Below are 15,847 nucleotides of genomic sequence, written 5' to 3'. Positions count from 1 at the left end.
TGTTAATTCAAAAATAACAAGTAGCATTTGGTTTTCTAGGTGAATCTTTTTAATGATATAGTTTTTTAAAGAGTCTGGCATTTTTATATTAATTATTTTAATTTATACATATTTAAGCTCTGAAATTAATCCTGCGGGCTCAAGTGAGTCAGAAGGGCTGTTTAGAAATCTGTGAAGTATCTTAACATCCTGAGTAGGGAGAGAATGCATGAATTCAGAAGGGAATTATTGTTTTACACGGATAAAATCTGAGGAATATAACATTCTTTTCACATTTGTTGAGTTGGCATTGAGTTCACTTCTTTTATGCTAAATCCATTTTTAAATCTGCGTTAGTTCAAGAGCAAAGAAGAAGTATTTATGGTCTATTCCACTTTCAATCATCTTTTAATCTTTGTGCTGAAATGCAAAAAGACACATGACAACAGTATGGTGATTGCCAGAGGAAGAGGGGTGGGAGGAGGTGGAAAAAGGTAAAGGTGGTGGGCGGGTGGACGGGGAGAATAAATGGTGATGGAAGGAGACTTGATTTGGGGTGGTAAACATACAATACAATATAAAGGTGGTATATTGTAGAAGTGTATACCCGAAATCTATATACTTTTATTAACCAATGTCATCCCAATAAATTCAATTTAAAAAAAAGGAAAGTCAGTCCTGTCTTCTCCCAGCAACTATGGATGATTGTTAAAGCACTAGGCAGTTACTCCTGTCTTTAATTAAATAGAACTAGTGGAATTTTGAGGATCTGAAAAGATTGTTTTTAGGACAAAAATAGTACTATCTTCACCTCCCTATTGAGCTCTTATTTCCATAAGTAGAGATACACTACATTCAGTTCAGTCTTTGTTTTCTGAGAGATGCATTAGTTTGGAAGAAAGAATATATTAAGCCTCATCATACATAGAAACTTAGTGAGAACAAGCTGCATGTGAACCTTTTGCCAGGGAGGACTGACTACATGTATGAGGGTCAATTGAGATTCTAGGAAAGGGGGTAACTGAGGCTAGGAAGTAGAGGTGGAGCAGAATCAGAGTTTAAGGGATTGGTGATTAAGAAGCAACTGGAATAATATAATACAAGAGTCTGGAACAAAATGGAAACCTCAGCCAACTTCAATTTTTGCAATAGGAGTGCCTTTTATATGGAAAATGTTTGAGGATAAAAGTTTCTATTTTTTCAAATGCAGATCTGATCATGATAGGTTCTTCAGTTTAACTGAAAAGAACTTGGGTGGGAACTACGGCTTGAACCCTGGATCTGCAGGTTCTGTTCCCAAAGCTGTCATGCTTGTTTTCCCAAACAAAAGTTAATTAACCACATTTGGCTTCTTTGTCTTGTCTGTGAAATATTTGCCTTCTTCAAAGATATTAGGCCAGTTCATTAATTCACTCAAGATGTTTTTGAAGATCAGTAGGTCTTTGGAACAAATTGTCAAACACAGGAACACAGGGTTCTCTTTTGAAGATGGGTAATAAATAATCATGAAACCATTAACATTGATTATCTTCAATGGGTACAGTTAGTTTATGGTAGGAAGGGAGGTGAGTGGCATTGTAGATCATGTCAAGTAACTTTCTTAATATTTTTAATGTTTTTGTACTGTTAATAATAATGTATCTGTAATTCAAAGTTAAGAAAAGATAAAAATTATAGACTTTAAAAAAGAACAAATAGGAAGACTAAAAATTAACATAATAGTTATGATTCCTATATGAACTAATTAAAATTTCAAATTTCCTTATATTTAGACATTTATTTGATAAAAAGAGATAATACAACAACTTTTTTGTGCTCTTTTCACAGATCACTCTGAGTGCTTAAAACTTCATGAATCAGTAATAGATAACATTTAAAGGAATAAGAGTGAGAACTTATATATAAATGCAGAGTTGGTCTGAAGAATTTAAAAAGACCAAAGGAAAAATTATCAGCATTTCTATCTCAGGGACTTAAGGGACATAAACTAACTTTATTATTTAAAATGAGAAAAATAGGGAAATAAAGAAAATGTTGGTATTTTGAAAGAAAGGAAATACAGACTTAAAAATAAGAATAGATTTTTAAAATAATTAAGGGCAAGAAATAGAAAGTTAACATTTCTTGATCTATTTTTCTAATATATTCCATAAATGTATGTTTCATAGACGCTTCTTGCAATTTCAAGACAAACAGCATACACTTCTGTGCCTCTTTACAACTGTAGGTTGAATTTCTTCAAATGATGATCCAATTTCTGCAAGGATCCTCTCTTTTTCCCTTTGAGTCTCTGATCCACTATCACAACCCCTGTTGTACCCCACCCCTCAATTTCAGATGCAATTGATGGCTTCCTTCTTATCTTACCCAGGGCCTTTTGTGCCTCAACTGTGAGGCAATCTTCATTGTGCCTTGGATCTTATTTTTCCACTAGTCAATAAGATAATGGGTAGCAGCACTATGACCAGTCATTTTTATGTCAACCAACTTACTAAGAATAATAAATGGATTCAAGTTAAGATCAGGCTGGCTGACTGCTAGTGTTGCCTAGAAATAAACACATCAGCCACTTAGCTTCCTTTTCCTGAGATAATGGGGCTCTAACCACAATCAAATCTGTCTACTGGAAAACCCTCATAATATAATGATGTTGTTAGAAATGAGATCTTTCACCATCTACCATAAGAGTATTATCATAAGTATAAGAATCTAAAATGGCTATGTGATGAATGGTTCTCCCCCTTCAATGAGGTAACTTTGAGCAATGCACAACCTATACTATCATATAAACCTCCCAGTCCTAATACTGTATTTTTTCAATGTTTATTGTTCACTTTAATTATGAGCCAAGGGCATAAACTAAAATACTGTATGACTTGTTTCAAGAAACTGTAAACAACATTCTCCTTTTACAAATGAAAATGAACCTGAAGAAAGCAGACTCCAGTGGAAGATATTAACTATAACCCTTGTGTTAAAACTTACTCATTGATTACAGTGACTATTCACCTTTCTCTTAAGGCCTTCTCTGATTATTTTTAAGTTAAATAGCAAATGGTCCTAAGCCTCTCCAGGCTAAATAAACATGCAATATCAGTGTCAATCCATATTTGGGTCTAAATACTTATTACTGGCATGTAATACCAACATCATTTTTGTAGTAGTGCTAATCTATTTACATGAATTATTTCATTATGTCAATATACTAGCACTGACACTTAATATATGTATGATTTGGAGCAAGTTTTTAAGTTTTCCAAATCTCAGTTTCCTCCCTTACCTAATAGAGAGAATACTGGCCTTGTGGAGTTGTTGGATGAATTGAAGATATTATCTTTTTTTTTTTTTTTTAAACGTATTTTATTGATTTTTTACAGAGAGGAAGGGAGAGAGATAGAGAGTTAGAAACATCGATGAGAGAGAAACATCGATCAGCTGCCTCCTGCACACTCCCTACTGGGTATGTGCCTGCAACCAAGGTACATGCCCTTGACCGGAATCGAACCTGGGACCTTTCAGTCCGCAGGCCGACGCTCTATCCACTGAGCCAAACCGGTTCCGGCTGAAGATATTATCTTAAATGTGCCAATCAGTATCTCCTGTCTTCAGACACAGAGAAAATAGAATAATGCCATCCATAAACCTTGCTAAAGAGGTAGGCCTAGGCCTAATGTTATCCTCTCAGCTATAGACACTGGTTCACAAGTCAAACAGTGTATATGATGTTAAATAAATCAGGTGCTGTCTTTGAGAAAGTAGCACATTGAAATAACTGGATGATCCATGTTAAATAAATTACAGAAAGCTGATCATCATGGTCATGTAGTTAGAGCCAAAGAAGAAAGCATGGTGATACCACAGCACACTGGACTATGAAAGAAAGACAGGGCATGACTAGGCAAAGATAGCTATCTTCCTGATAGAGCACAGTAGACATGCAAATAGAAGCATTGACAATGAGAGAGAGAGAGAGAGAGAGAGAGAGCGAGAGAGAGAGAGAGCGAGGAGAGAGAGAATGGAGAAGAGAGAGATTAGAGAGAGAAAGGAAAAGAAAGAAAAATGCTAGTTCCAGAGAAAGAAAAATGAAGGAACCCTTCACTTTCAAGATGTTCCTTTACCTTTCCAATAAATTCTCCTCTGAGTTTAAATCTGTTGGAATGGTTTTCTAATTCAAACAATTCCTTACTTGAGCGAAAGGAAGATAGTATCTTTCTAGCACACACTAGACATTTAGGAATGATCAATCAAACTACAAACTCAAGGGAAAGGAATTTTGATATTACAACTTTTATTTATTTTAATTTAAAGAAATCTATCATCTGAGCCATATGGATAAAGTATTTTCTGCTAAACTGAATAGTCTTTGCCAGAAATGTGGCTTGCTCTTATTTTGGCTTCCTGTAAATACAATCTAAATGTAAAGAAAACATAGACCTCTATCCCTTTGCACATATTGAAAAATTGTAAACACTTACAAGATTCAGGACCATGATGATTACAAAATTGATACAGACAGCAGCAGCAGATGTTGCAAACTGCCAGTGTTGTTTGATGAAATTCCATTTGAAGGATGCAAACTGTTCCATGACAACCAGGCGATACACCACCACTGCAAACACTGCAGTGATCACCAAAGAAATCTACAGCATGGAAGACCAGAAGAGACAGCAGTATTTTGTATTATTAACAAAACAGAAACAAAAGCCACCCGAACTGAAGACATTTATTTTTCTAAAAATGAATACATAAATTTCATTTTTCCTTTAAGGAACTAAGCTACTTGAGTGTCAAAATAAGTAGCATAAGATTTAAGTTGTTATCGTGTGATACAATTATCATACTAAAATGAAAACTTTGTTTAAATTTCTACAATTAAATGGGATACTTCATTTTAAAACAAGATAACTAATTTATCAGGGCAACTCATATAATTTCCATTTTACCTTAGATGATCTCTGTTTCTCCCACAGAGTGTTTTACTTAAGGATATGCACAAACTCCCTTTGTGACCTGCTGTGGTGTTTTATTCTGTTTAATAGTGTGTACTGCCAAAGCATTGAACAGGATGTGGTTTCTAGCATCATCTGGGTCACAAAATGAGTTGGCAGCCTAGAACTTCCTTCTAACCCTGGAAGCCCACAACATTCTGATATTAATGGTTATACTTTACCATGAAGAATATTCCTGATATAGAAACAAGAAGACGACTGACTTTGTCTGAAGAAGGCTGATGTGGCTCAGGTTTTCCACTAATGGGATTCACTCTCTCCATCTTGTAATATTTTGCTTCAAACTGGGGACGAAGTGTTTCCTATGAGAGAAACTTACAGTTACCTAAATATCAAAGTAAAAAAAAAGTTTAAAATTTTACCTGCGTTGATACAACATTCCTGCATTTTGGCCTACTTTTATATCAAGTCTTGGCAAAGAAGCATATTTTGAAAAATAAGATGCAAATTACTTTCCAAATAACCCTAAATTATGTTTTAATTAGCCCAACTTTCCAGTAATATAGTTTAAGAAAATATCATAGATATGCTTTGAAAAAAATTACATGATCCCATCATTGATTTTTTTCATTAAATAAGAAGTCTTGTTAGTCATAAAGCATCAAGGGAAAGTCTAATTGTGTTTAGCTGCTTCCACTTTAGATGTAAAGAGCAATGAACACTTGTCTGCAATACCTGTAAACCCAGATTCCTTATCTTCTGTTTCCTAACATCTTACCTCTTCTTCTTCCCATTCAATAAGGTCCCAAGTATAGGTCAATGTACTTCTTCTTCTTTTCCAAAACTCCAGGAAAACTGTGGCTATAAATAATAATAATAACATTATTATAATTATTTACCCAACTGAATTATGTTTTTTCAGCATTGCTCTTCTTCTTTGGATGCATTTTCACCATATTATTGAATTATTAAAATTAAATTCACAGTAAATTCATTCAACTAAAATTTTGTTTTCTCTCACCATGTTCTCCCTGTCTCTGTACACTGCATTCCTAGAGAGGAAGTAATTTTTTCATTGGATTAAATAATTGGAGACTTCTGTTAGCATGACCTATCAAAGTGATGCTATGAGAATTCAATATTAGTGAACAAATATTTATTGTTCTTTTTGACTTGTACATGCTTATTCAAAATTATCTAAAAGGCCTAAATAGCCCTAACTGGTTTGGCTCAGTGGATAGAGCGTCAGCCTGTGGACTGAAGGGTCCCGGGTTCGATTCCGGTCAAGGGCATGTACCTTGGTTGCAGGCACATGCCCAGTGGGGAGTGTGCAGGAGTCAGCTGATCGATGTTTCTCTCTCATCGATGTTTCTAACTCTCTATCCCTCTCCCTTCCTCTCTGTAAAAAATCAATAAAATATATTTAAAAAAAATAAAAATAAAAGGCCTAAATAAAGCCTTTTCCAGGAATGAAAATAAAGGGAAGATGCGTCTTCTCCAAGATTCTGAGAGGAGAGGGATAAGATGGGGGAGAGAGAGGAAAAGAGCAAGGTTATCATGTCTCAGGCAACTTCTGCTCAACAAGTAGGGTGCTATGCATTAATCTGAGCTTGCAGTTTGGCCAGAGGTAGGTATAATTGATACGAACAGCAGTATGCTTTTGGTGCTGCCCATTACATTAGTATGCTCTGGAAAAAGAGAAATTCTTGACCTCTTTCAGAAAAAAAAGAGATTAAAAAAACAATTCTTATGTTTCAGAACTCTTAAAGAGTATCCAATTAACTGCAAATTTATCAAAGGTAATCACTCGGCTGACACTGCTGCTAAGTTAGCAGCATTAAAACAATCACATCCTCTATTGAAAACTACGCCACCAGTTGAAACAAGTGGGGATATAAAATATAAAATTATGGAAGCACACTATTTAGCTATTCAACAAAACAGCAAGAAATGGTTAGGAAAAGGCTATAAATTTCACCCTCAAACAGGGGTGGGGAACGTCTGGCCTGTAGGCAGTATAACGCCTCTGAAATCATTTGTTCTGGCCTTGTCAAGCCATTAGGGGTGAGTTAATTAAATGTTTGACCAAAAATAGCGGGCTAATTTTTAAGTTGATAATTTTGTATTGCCCATGAATGATATTATAAATATCCAAATGGCCTTTGGCAGTAAAAAGGCTCCCTACTTATTCTCTAAAAGAAACTGATGGGTAGGTCCAAATGACCTACCACACCTCCCTGATTGCATACAATAGCATATGTTACAACATGTATATGACTTACTTCATTGGGACACTCAACTGACAAAATGGTTTCTTAGGGAAACAATACTACTGAAAGCCATCATCAAGATAGCTTCCTAGGTATACAACAAAAGTCAAATCTGGTTAACATACAACCTAGGAAAGCCCATTCATACCTTGTGCTAATGCCCCGTTGAGGACTGGCAAATCAACTTTATTCAAGGATACAAATACTTGTTAGTAATGATTTGTATGTTTTCTCCATGGGTAGAAGCATTTGTATGCTGCAGAGCCATAGCCTCAGTAGTAAAATAACTCCTAGAACAGCCTTCCTACTTGGGGAATCCCCTCAGAGCTCCATATTGACTGGGGAACTCACACTACAGGACACATTATTCAATGTTTGTAAAATCTGGTTGATTTGCAACATTTCCATTGTGCACATCATCACCAGTCCTCCAGTCTCATAGAGTGATGACTAACTTGGTAATCAAAACTCACCTGACAAAACTGGTGTAGTCTTCCAATCTTCCTTGACCTAAGGCTTTTCCCTTGGTATTGCTCAATGTGAGATCTACTCTTTTCAGCAAACACAGACTGTCTCCTTTTGAAAGTACTACCAGTAGAACAATGAGATTAGATCAAGGAATGTATGCACTTGCACTGCGTAAAGGAAACCTCCTGATTTACTGTAAAGAATATCGGGGCCCTTAAGATTAACTCTTATAGGTTACCCAATTAACTACAAATTTATTAAACATAAAAATCCTGGGACATTCAAAGTAGAGGTAATCACTTAAAGAAAGCTCCTGGAGCCCTAGCCAGTTTGGCTCAGTGAATAAAGTGATGGCATGTGGACCAAAGGGTCCTGGATTCAATTCTGGTCAAGGGAGGTACCTCAATTGAAGGTTCCTCCCTGGCCCGGGCCCTGATTGGGGCTTGTGCAAGAGGCAACCAATCAATGTGTCTCTCTCACATTGATGTTTCTCTCTACATCAATGTTTCAATATTTCTCTCTGTCTTTCCCTCTCTCTTCTATCTCTCTAAAAATCAATGGAAAAATATCCTCAGAATCTTTCCATTACACACTTCTGGGAGATGGAAATCTATATCATGATCTCCAACCCAGAGTGTATGTTTATTAAAAATATCATCTTCATAAAGATGCCCTTTAGTCCTGATGGAAAGGGCCATATCAGGTATTACTAATTAGCCCATCTGCCACTAAACTTAAGGGTGTTGACTTATGCATTCATGTTTCTCATTTAAAAAGTACCCGCACACCTGAGTGGTTATGTCAGCCTACTGGGTATCTGAAACAGAAAATCTTTAAACAATCTAAGACTAACACTAGAATTCTCATTCTGGGATCAAAACAGATGGCACCTGACATAGATGGTTGTCCCAAGACCCCAGACCAGGTCAGTCATACATGATGCCATCCAGCAACTCTTACACTTGGTCTTCCTTTTGATCACTTTTTTTTTTTCATTTACTAATACTACCATCATAACCTAATTTTTGCCTGAACAAAAACTCCTAAGAAAGCATTATTCATTTTCATAGTTCTTCAGTCTAATTTCAAGCTGAACATACTCAGAATCTTATGTCTGCTTACTGCAATGATTATTCTAGTTGCCTTTCAACACCCTTTTGGTCCCACTGCCCAACAATTACCCAACAGTGCCAATTTAACTCACAGTTGGATACACACCCAAGCTAACCATACTTATGATAAACCAGATCAATGGCTTGGCCCTTATGCCTTGAAAGCTTACAAAACCTAACTGAAAATAACACTGAATTTAAAGTCCTTCTTTATTCTTAAGCCTCTGTGGTAGGCAAGTGTGTATGATATACAGTAAATACAGTAAGAAAAGTTAGAGCCTACCCTCAACTATAAGTTCTTGGTCCATCTAATATACTCAAATTCTAATAACAAATAAAATAAGTCATCAGCAAGATTTGTCCCACTTGCTCACATTTTGCACCTGGATTAAATAGTAGATTCTAATAAGTAAGTTAGAGATTCTAGATGTGATATGGAGGGTTAAAAATTTTAAGGCTTCAATTCAGTCATTTTGTTCTCCCAGAAGAGTATCATGAATGTAACCCCATTCTTGATAGAAGAGAATGAGAAAAGGTGTTGAACTGTTAGCTCTCTGAGGATTGACTAATGAGTTTGGAAATTTCAAGGAGAAAAGAGAATCTGTCAAAGACTCCATGAGTCGGTGACTTAAAACCATGAAAGTGGCAAGAAAACATATTCATTTTATTATAATTGCTGGTGACAAGTTTTGTATGCACAGTTAACTCTGGGATCCTGGCTGGACAAGGTGGTCTGAAGCAAGTAGCAGATTGAAAGAATACAGGAGCATTAAAGACAGAGATTCCGACAGGTTTTAGCAGGGGTGAGACTGTGGGGAGGGTGGAAGAGCTGGAGAAGTGAAGCAAGATTTATATAGTTTTAACATCAGAGAGCTTTAAAAATATCCCAATGCCCATACTACATCTCAGAGCAATTAAATCAGAATCTCAAGACAAAACCCAGCATCAGTTTATTTTTAAAGCTCCCAAAGATTCCCAATGTGCAGCCAATGTTGAAAACCACCTCCTAGAGGAAAAGAAGCCATGCTCCTGAAAGGTGAAATGGAAATCAGTCATGGTTACTGAGGCAGTAGAACATTAACACTAACATTGCTTAAGGTCAAGCTGTAAGAAATAATGGCAGTTGTTCTGTTTTGATTTCCAACTATTTATAAAGCATTTTAGCAATCATTTTAGATACATTACTTCTAATCTCTATCACAATCATTCTCAAAAACTAACAAAAATATAAATAGCAACATGTAACAAGTAAATACGAGATGTGGCATAAAATGGCTATTGTTATTATCCTTGTTTTTTAAGGTTAAAAATTTGGGGTTTTGAGAGGTTAGGAGACATGCTAAAGTCACACACCTGATTGGAACCTAAATCATTTTAACTAAAAAATTCATGCCCTTTGTATCATACCACAGTGTCTTCCTGGATGTTCATGGATAGAGTTGAAATTGGAGATGCTAATAGGTGGAATGGGGATGTGAGGGCAAGCTGTAAGTCTTCAAGAAATAAGTATCCTGGAGACTGGCAGATGTGAAATGTAGAGAGAGTAGTAGAAATTGGAGAACATGGGGTTCAAAAGATAGAACTATAATATAGTAGGGCAAAGAACAATGACTCAGAATGAGCATGATGACAGAGATTGTGGGATGGTGAAGAGGAAGGGAAACATTAAACTTAATAACATTTAAAAATGCTTTAAAAATAAAGTATATAAAGTAAAATTAATTTCACTTACAAAGAATGAAGTGTCAATACAGATATAGATGTAGATAAAGTAATAGAAATGCATATATAATATGTATATATATACATATACATATACATAATGTCTAATAATAAAGGTGTAATATACAAATTGACTGAACGGCCATCCAGACGTCCTTCGGGACGACCTTCTGGACAAAGCCGGGGCTGTAGCCATGCGGCTTCGAAGGCCTACTCTTGCATGAATTTTGTGCATTGGGCTTCTAGTATGATATGATATGATATGATATGATATGATATGATATGATATATGATATGATACAATATGTAGATAGATTAGATATCTCATAGTTATAGATACATAGTGCCAAAAAGAATATACCAAAATGTTAATACTGTGATAATTACCTGTGGATTATGGAACACTTTGTACAAAGTATACATTGTCCCTGGATTATCCACTGCCTGTGTTTTTCTTACCATTCTATGTGGAAAGTTTAGCCACTGTTCCCATTGGCCCCATGAAACTGGACTGAGGGTGGAGTTGGAGGATGAGGCCTCAGTGGAAGGACAGTTTGTTATCAGGGGAAAGCCAAGTTTCACATGAGTCATGGAGGTAGAAGGAATATTGTGAAAAGGCTAAAGATGATACTTCTGTTCCTTAGCAACCATACATTGTACTTATTTTTTCACTCCTGCCTTTCTATGACAAACTTTTTTCAACATAAAGGAAAAAAAACCCAAAGATGCACATGCTGCCTCTATCCAGGCCTCGTACGTCCATTTCCTCATGTCTATTCCCAGTGGCTTTCCTTTGTGATTAAAGTCAGTGGCACAGAGGAAAAGAACCACATGGTCATGCATGTAAAAGAGGTTAGATTCCATATGCTGTTTGTTCCAAGTGGTTTATTTAAATTTACAGAAAACAAGGCCCAGAGTGACTGACATATATCACTGACCTTGTCCAGAAATCTGCAACACTTTATTATACTTGTTCCCATACCTGCTTTTTCTTACACTGGAAGGTAAATTTCCCAAAGTGCCTTTTTTCCTCTAGCATTTTGAGTTGTTGGCACACTGAAAATGCTCAATGAATGTCAGTTAAATTGAACTGATTGACTAAATGGAATCCAATTACTGTGACCATAACTCCTGGTCAAGTGTTCTTCCCATTAGTCCAGAGCTTTTCAAATTACGCCCGCCTGGAATTTCACTGGAGATATACAAAGGGGCCCTCACCAGAGAAGCCCCATATTTATGTGTTGCATATATTGATAAAGTTCAATTTTACTTGGAAAAATAATGATTAATTTAAAAGCTTGAAAATGACTTCCCCATACTTACGCATGAGGGCAGAGAGGTGTCATGGAGGGGTGGTGCAGGGGAAAGAGGTCAATTCCAAACACAAATGAACTTAAATATATTTGAATCTGGAGAACAAAAAGGAATTCTAGGCATTGTTTTCATCAGAAGAGATAAAGATTTGAAGTCTTCCCAAAACAAGGCCCAGCTGAATCAACAGCAACAACTCTGAGACTGCCAATTTGGATAACGCCCAGACACTACTAAAGACTCACCTCCATTTCCCAGATTAATTTTCAGCAACATCCTCAAGCATACTTGTGCTTTCCAAAACACATGGCATTGCAACATCACCATCCATGAGGTAAAAATAGAAATCTCACTAAACAGGTTCGACAATTAGCAGAGGGGCTATGAAACTGGAACATTTTAAATTTCCATGTCTGAGGAATGTTACTGTTGATTTTTCTATTTGGGGGGTTAATACCTTACAGGTGTGAAATTAATGGAGTTCTATATATGAATATAGCATAAGCTAGTCAATATAAGGAGCCTCTAAATATTTGTGAGGCAGCAGGTTTTGAATATTTGAGCTGAACTGTACTTGACAGTCACACATGTCTGGTTAAATTTCCTCTGTGTCTAAGAATATGGGATCTCTCTCTAACTTTACTTCCAATTTCCTTCCCATCCTTCTTCCTCTCCAGCAATATTAAATATGAAACAAATAACTAGCTTCTAAGATCATGGTATCACCAGCATTTGAACCTTAAACACCAAAAATCTTCACCAATTCCTAAAATCAGACTTAACATTTTTCCTCCCTAATAAAATTCATTTAGAAATAACAAGCTACATGTAAACAGCATCATGTTATATTAAAACAATGAGAATTTGTACCACAATCTTGACCAGAGGAGACTCAAGTTTTATGTAAATGATCTCACTAAAGCTAATTCTTCCAGTTGTAACCATGCAAAAGATCTTGCTAAAGCTAACTCTTCCAGTTGTAACCATGTAGAAATTTCATTTCTTCAATATGACCTTTTCTCCTTTCTTTCATTTTGATTCAAACTGGCCATATCCAGCATCCTGACTCACCTGCATCCTCCACCCTTGCATGTCCACTCCCTTAATCATTAAGCCCTCAGTACAATGAGATTCTGATCAACATCAAATAATCTTTAGAATAAAGCCTCTGCTCCGTTGACCCCAGTGACAGAGTTTCCTTCAAACAAGAGATAACATCTAGGCTTCAGTTGTGTTTCAGCTCCCCACCTAGGAAATAAGCCAAACCAGATAAAGCTACACACACCATGGCTGACATCAGGAGTACTGATCAACTACCCCTACCCTAGCATGATGAATCGGTAGAGAACACAACCCTATGACAGATTACTGGATTACTGGATTTACCTATTCAAAGCAGAGGATTTACAACCACCCCAATCATTCTTTTTAAAGATTTTCTCCAGATTCAGCACAAAAAATTTTTCTGTAGTTACTAACACATGCTTTCATTATTCTCTACAAAGTGTTTAGGGCCAGATAGTCCTTTAAATGGATGTGAAAGCCATTTGTCATTGTTATTTGCTGCCAGTAAACTTGATTTCAAAATCTTCAGGTCATGAAAACGTTTTCTTTTTCTTCTGCCCCAGATTTTGAACCAAGGGACAAATCCAGACCCTTCAGAGTGGAGAGACCTAACATAGGCATTTCATTTACCCTGCCCTCACTTTGCCCCTCTCCAGGTCATGGCTCAGTGCAGAAAACACTTAGCAAATCAACTCTGTGCACTGTTGCTACTGAGGTTGTTGTTTAGCTATTATAACTTTCTAACCAGAAAGAAACAAATTAGAAAGGCTAGAATGTTCTAATTATCTGACTTAATATATAGTTTTAGAAAGCATTAATAAATCACTTGGATTTTTCCCTAAAGGTGGCAAAATAAGTTATAATATTACCAATCTGCTAGTTTTTGCCATCTTTATATTATGTTTATGCCTGGTTGTATCTTTACTTAAGCCCGTATAAAATTGATTACATAATTGATAAATTGGTCAACCATAATCTAAAGAGGTTATACTCTATAACTAAGTTAGGTTTCTAGAATAAGGAAACATATAACAGTATACTCCATCATCCAGGAATGAATCAGTCATGTGCCATTCCCACACAACAGAATATCTTGTCCTTGCTAAAGAGAGCAATATTACTTGCTGCTACTGCAGGGTTGAAAAGTTGTTTTGGTTCCTAGGAATAAGAGGCTTCCCTTCAGAACTTGTCTATGCAGGAACCCAGAGGAAACCCAGAACTCTCCATCTTGGCAAGATGTCCCCATAACCAAATCCTACACACACCTTTATGTCCTGTCTCACTCACACTTGGATCCACCAGTATTAAATCACTGTGCTCTTCAACTGTACTCATATCAGTTACCTCAAGAAGACCAAAATTTTCACATCATCTCGTACCCCTCTGATTTGAATCCTCTAGTTCTAGGGAAATGGGGTTTGCCTCTATGAACATCCCCACTCCTTCCAACTCTTTGAGATACTTTCACTATGTCCTCTTTTACTCAGTCATCAATAGCAAAGTCTTTTATGTCCCCTCACCTTCTTGCTCTAACTGAAACCTGAGATGCTCCTGAAACCCCACTTTCCATGTGGCATTCTTAGCTGATGGCTATTTGTCTCCCACACTAATAGGTACTGAAGATGAGGTAGAGAATTTCTGGCTCCGCATTGATACTTCAAGAACATTTTTCTCTCTCCTCCTTCAAGATTCACAGAGTTGAGTCTCAGATTATGAATCCATACTTGCTACCAACTCTTCTTGTGGAAGTCATCTAACACTTTCTGGGGACTCTTCCTAAAACTTTTCTGAAGATTTTTAAACTGTTGTCTTACTGCAACTGTTACCAATATGGCTCACAAAATAATTCTTGGAAATTATGATATACGCAGGTAATCTTTCTAGGACCTTGGCTTCTCAGTTCTTTTATTTCTACCCTCAAAGTTAGTTTCTCCTACTCTACATCACTCATGTAATCCCCTGGAATACTTTTGATCAATAACTGCAACCCTCTGCTCCTACATACACAATGTCCAATTACCTTATCACCCTGACAGTAATCAAACCCGGGACCCTTCGGGCTGCAGTTGAACACTCTATCTGCTGAGCCAAACCAGCTAGGGCATGACTTGTCTTATTTTAAATTGATTTAAGTGGATCCTTGAGTCTGCCATGCTGACATCCTTTCTCTTCTCTCTTAACATCCAGCACCTACAATCCTCTCACTCTCAGTTGCAATTTTGCTGTCTATCTCATCATTAAAAATAAAGCAAGAGAAATACACCCAAATTATATCTACCCACTTATCTACACTTGTGCCTATTGCCTTTTATTTTCACCTGCTAAAACAAAAGATTTATGCATCCCTAGCTAAAATCAGCTCTTCTTATCAACTAGCTTCTCCCTCTTATCTCTTATCACAGTGGTTCTCAACCTTCCTAATGCCGAGACCCTTATGTTGTGGTGACCCCCAATTTCATTGTTACAAATTGAACATAATTAAAGCATAGTGATTAATCACAAAAACAATATGTAATTATATATGTGTTTTCCAATGGTCTTAGGCGACCCCTGTGAAAGGGTTGTTCAACCCCCAAAAAGGTCGTGACCCACAGGTTGAGAACCACTGTCTTATCACCTGCTAAAGGAAACTGGTCATATAAATATGTCCAAGGAATAGCTTTAAGTAAAAAAAAAAAGGCAGATTTCAGATCTGCATGAACCAAAAATTAGAAGAATATTCTAGGTAGAAGAAAAGTGAGCTAGCAGATGTCTTAACCTTGGTATATTCTTTTTTTATTGTTATTATTGTTAAACATATTTATTTGTTCACATATATATTCACTCATTTATTAATTCATTTATACATTTATTGATCATTTAGTCTTTGCCAGGAATTATTCTAGCTCTGTGGATAAAGTAATGAAGAAAAACAGACAGAAAATGATTGCTTTCATGAGCTTTCTAGTACAGGAACAATAAATAACAAAAT

At 36.4% G+C, this 15,847-nt stretch overlaps 1 protein-coding gene across 2 annotated transcripts in view; it reads right to left on the bottom strand.

The window, feature by feature from the left end:
• ANO3 (anoctamin 3) overlaps positions 1-15,847 on the bottom strand; it is a 154,257-nt gene that overhangs the window by 39,974 nt on the left and 98,436 nt on the right. For both annotated transcript variants that reach the window (XM_036325673.1, XM_036325674.1), the window contains 3 exons: positions 5,707-5,789; positions 5,150-5,290; positions 4,455-4,619 (listed from right to left, as the gene is read on the bottom strand). In XM_036325673.1, coding sequence (XP_036181566.1) covers positions 4,455-4,619; positions 5,150-5,290; positions 5,707-5,789 — 389 coding nt within the window. The remainder of the gene's footprint in view (positions 1-4,454; positions 4,620-5,149; positions 5,291-5,706; positions 5,790-15,847) is intronic.

Source organism: Myotis myotis, unplaced genomic scaffold (genome assembly GCF_014108235.1).
Source record: "Myotis myotis isolate mMyoMyo1 unplaced genomic scaffold, mMyoMyo1.p scaffold_m19_p_10, whole genome shotgun sequence".
NCBI lineage: Eukaryota > Metazoa > Chordata > Mammalia > Chiroptera > Vespertilionidae > Myotis > Myotis myotis.
Note: the sequence above shows the minus strand (reverse complement) of the source record. Positions and strands in the feature narration are given on the sequence as shown.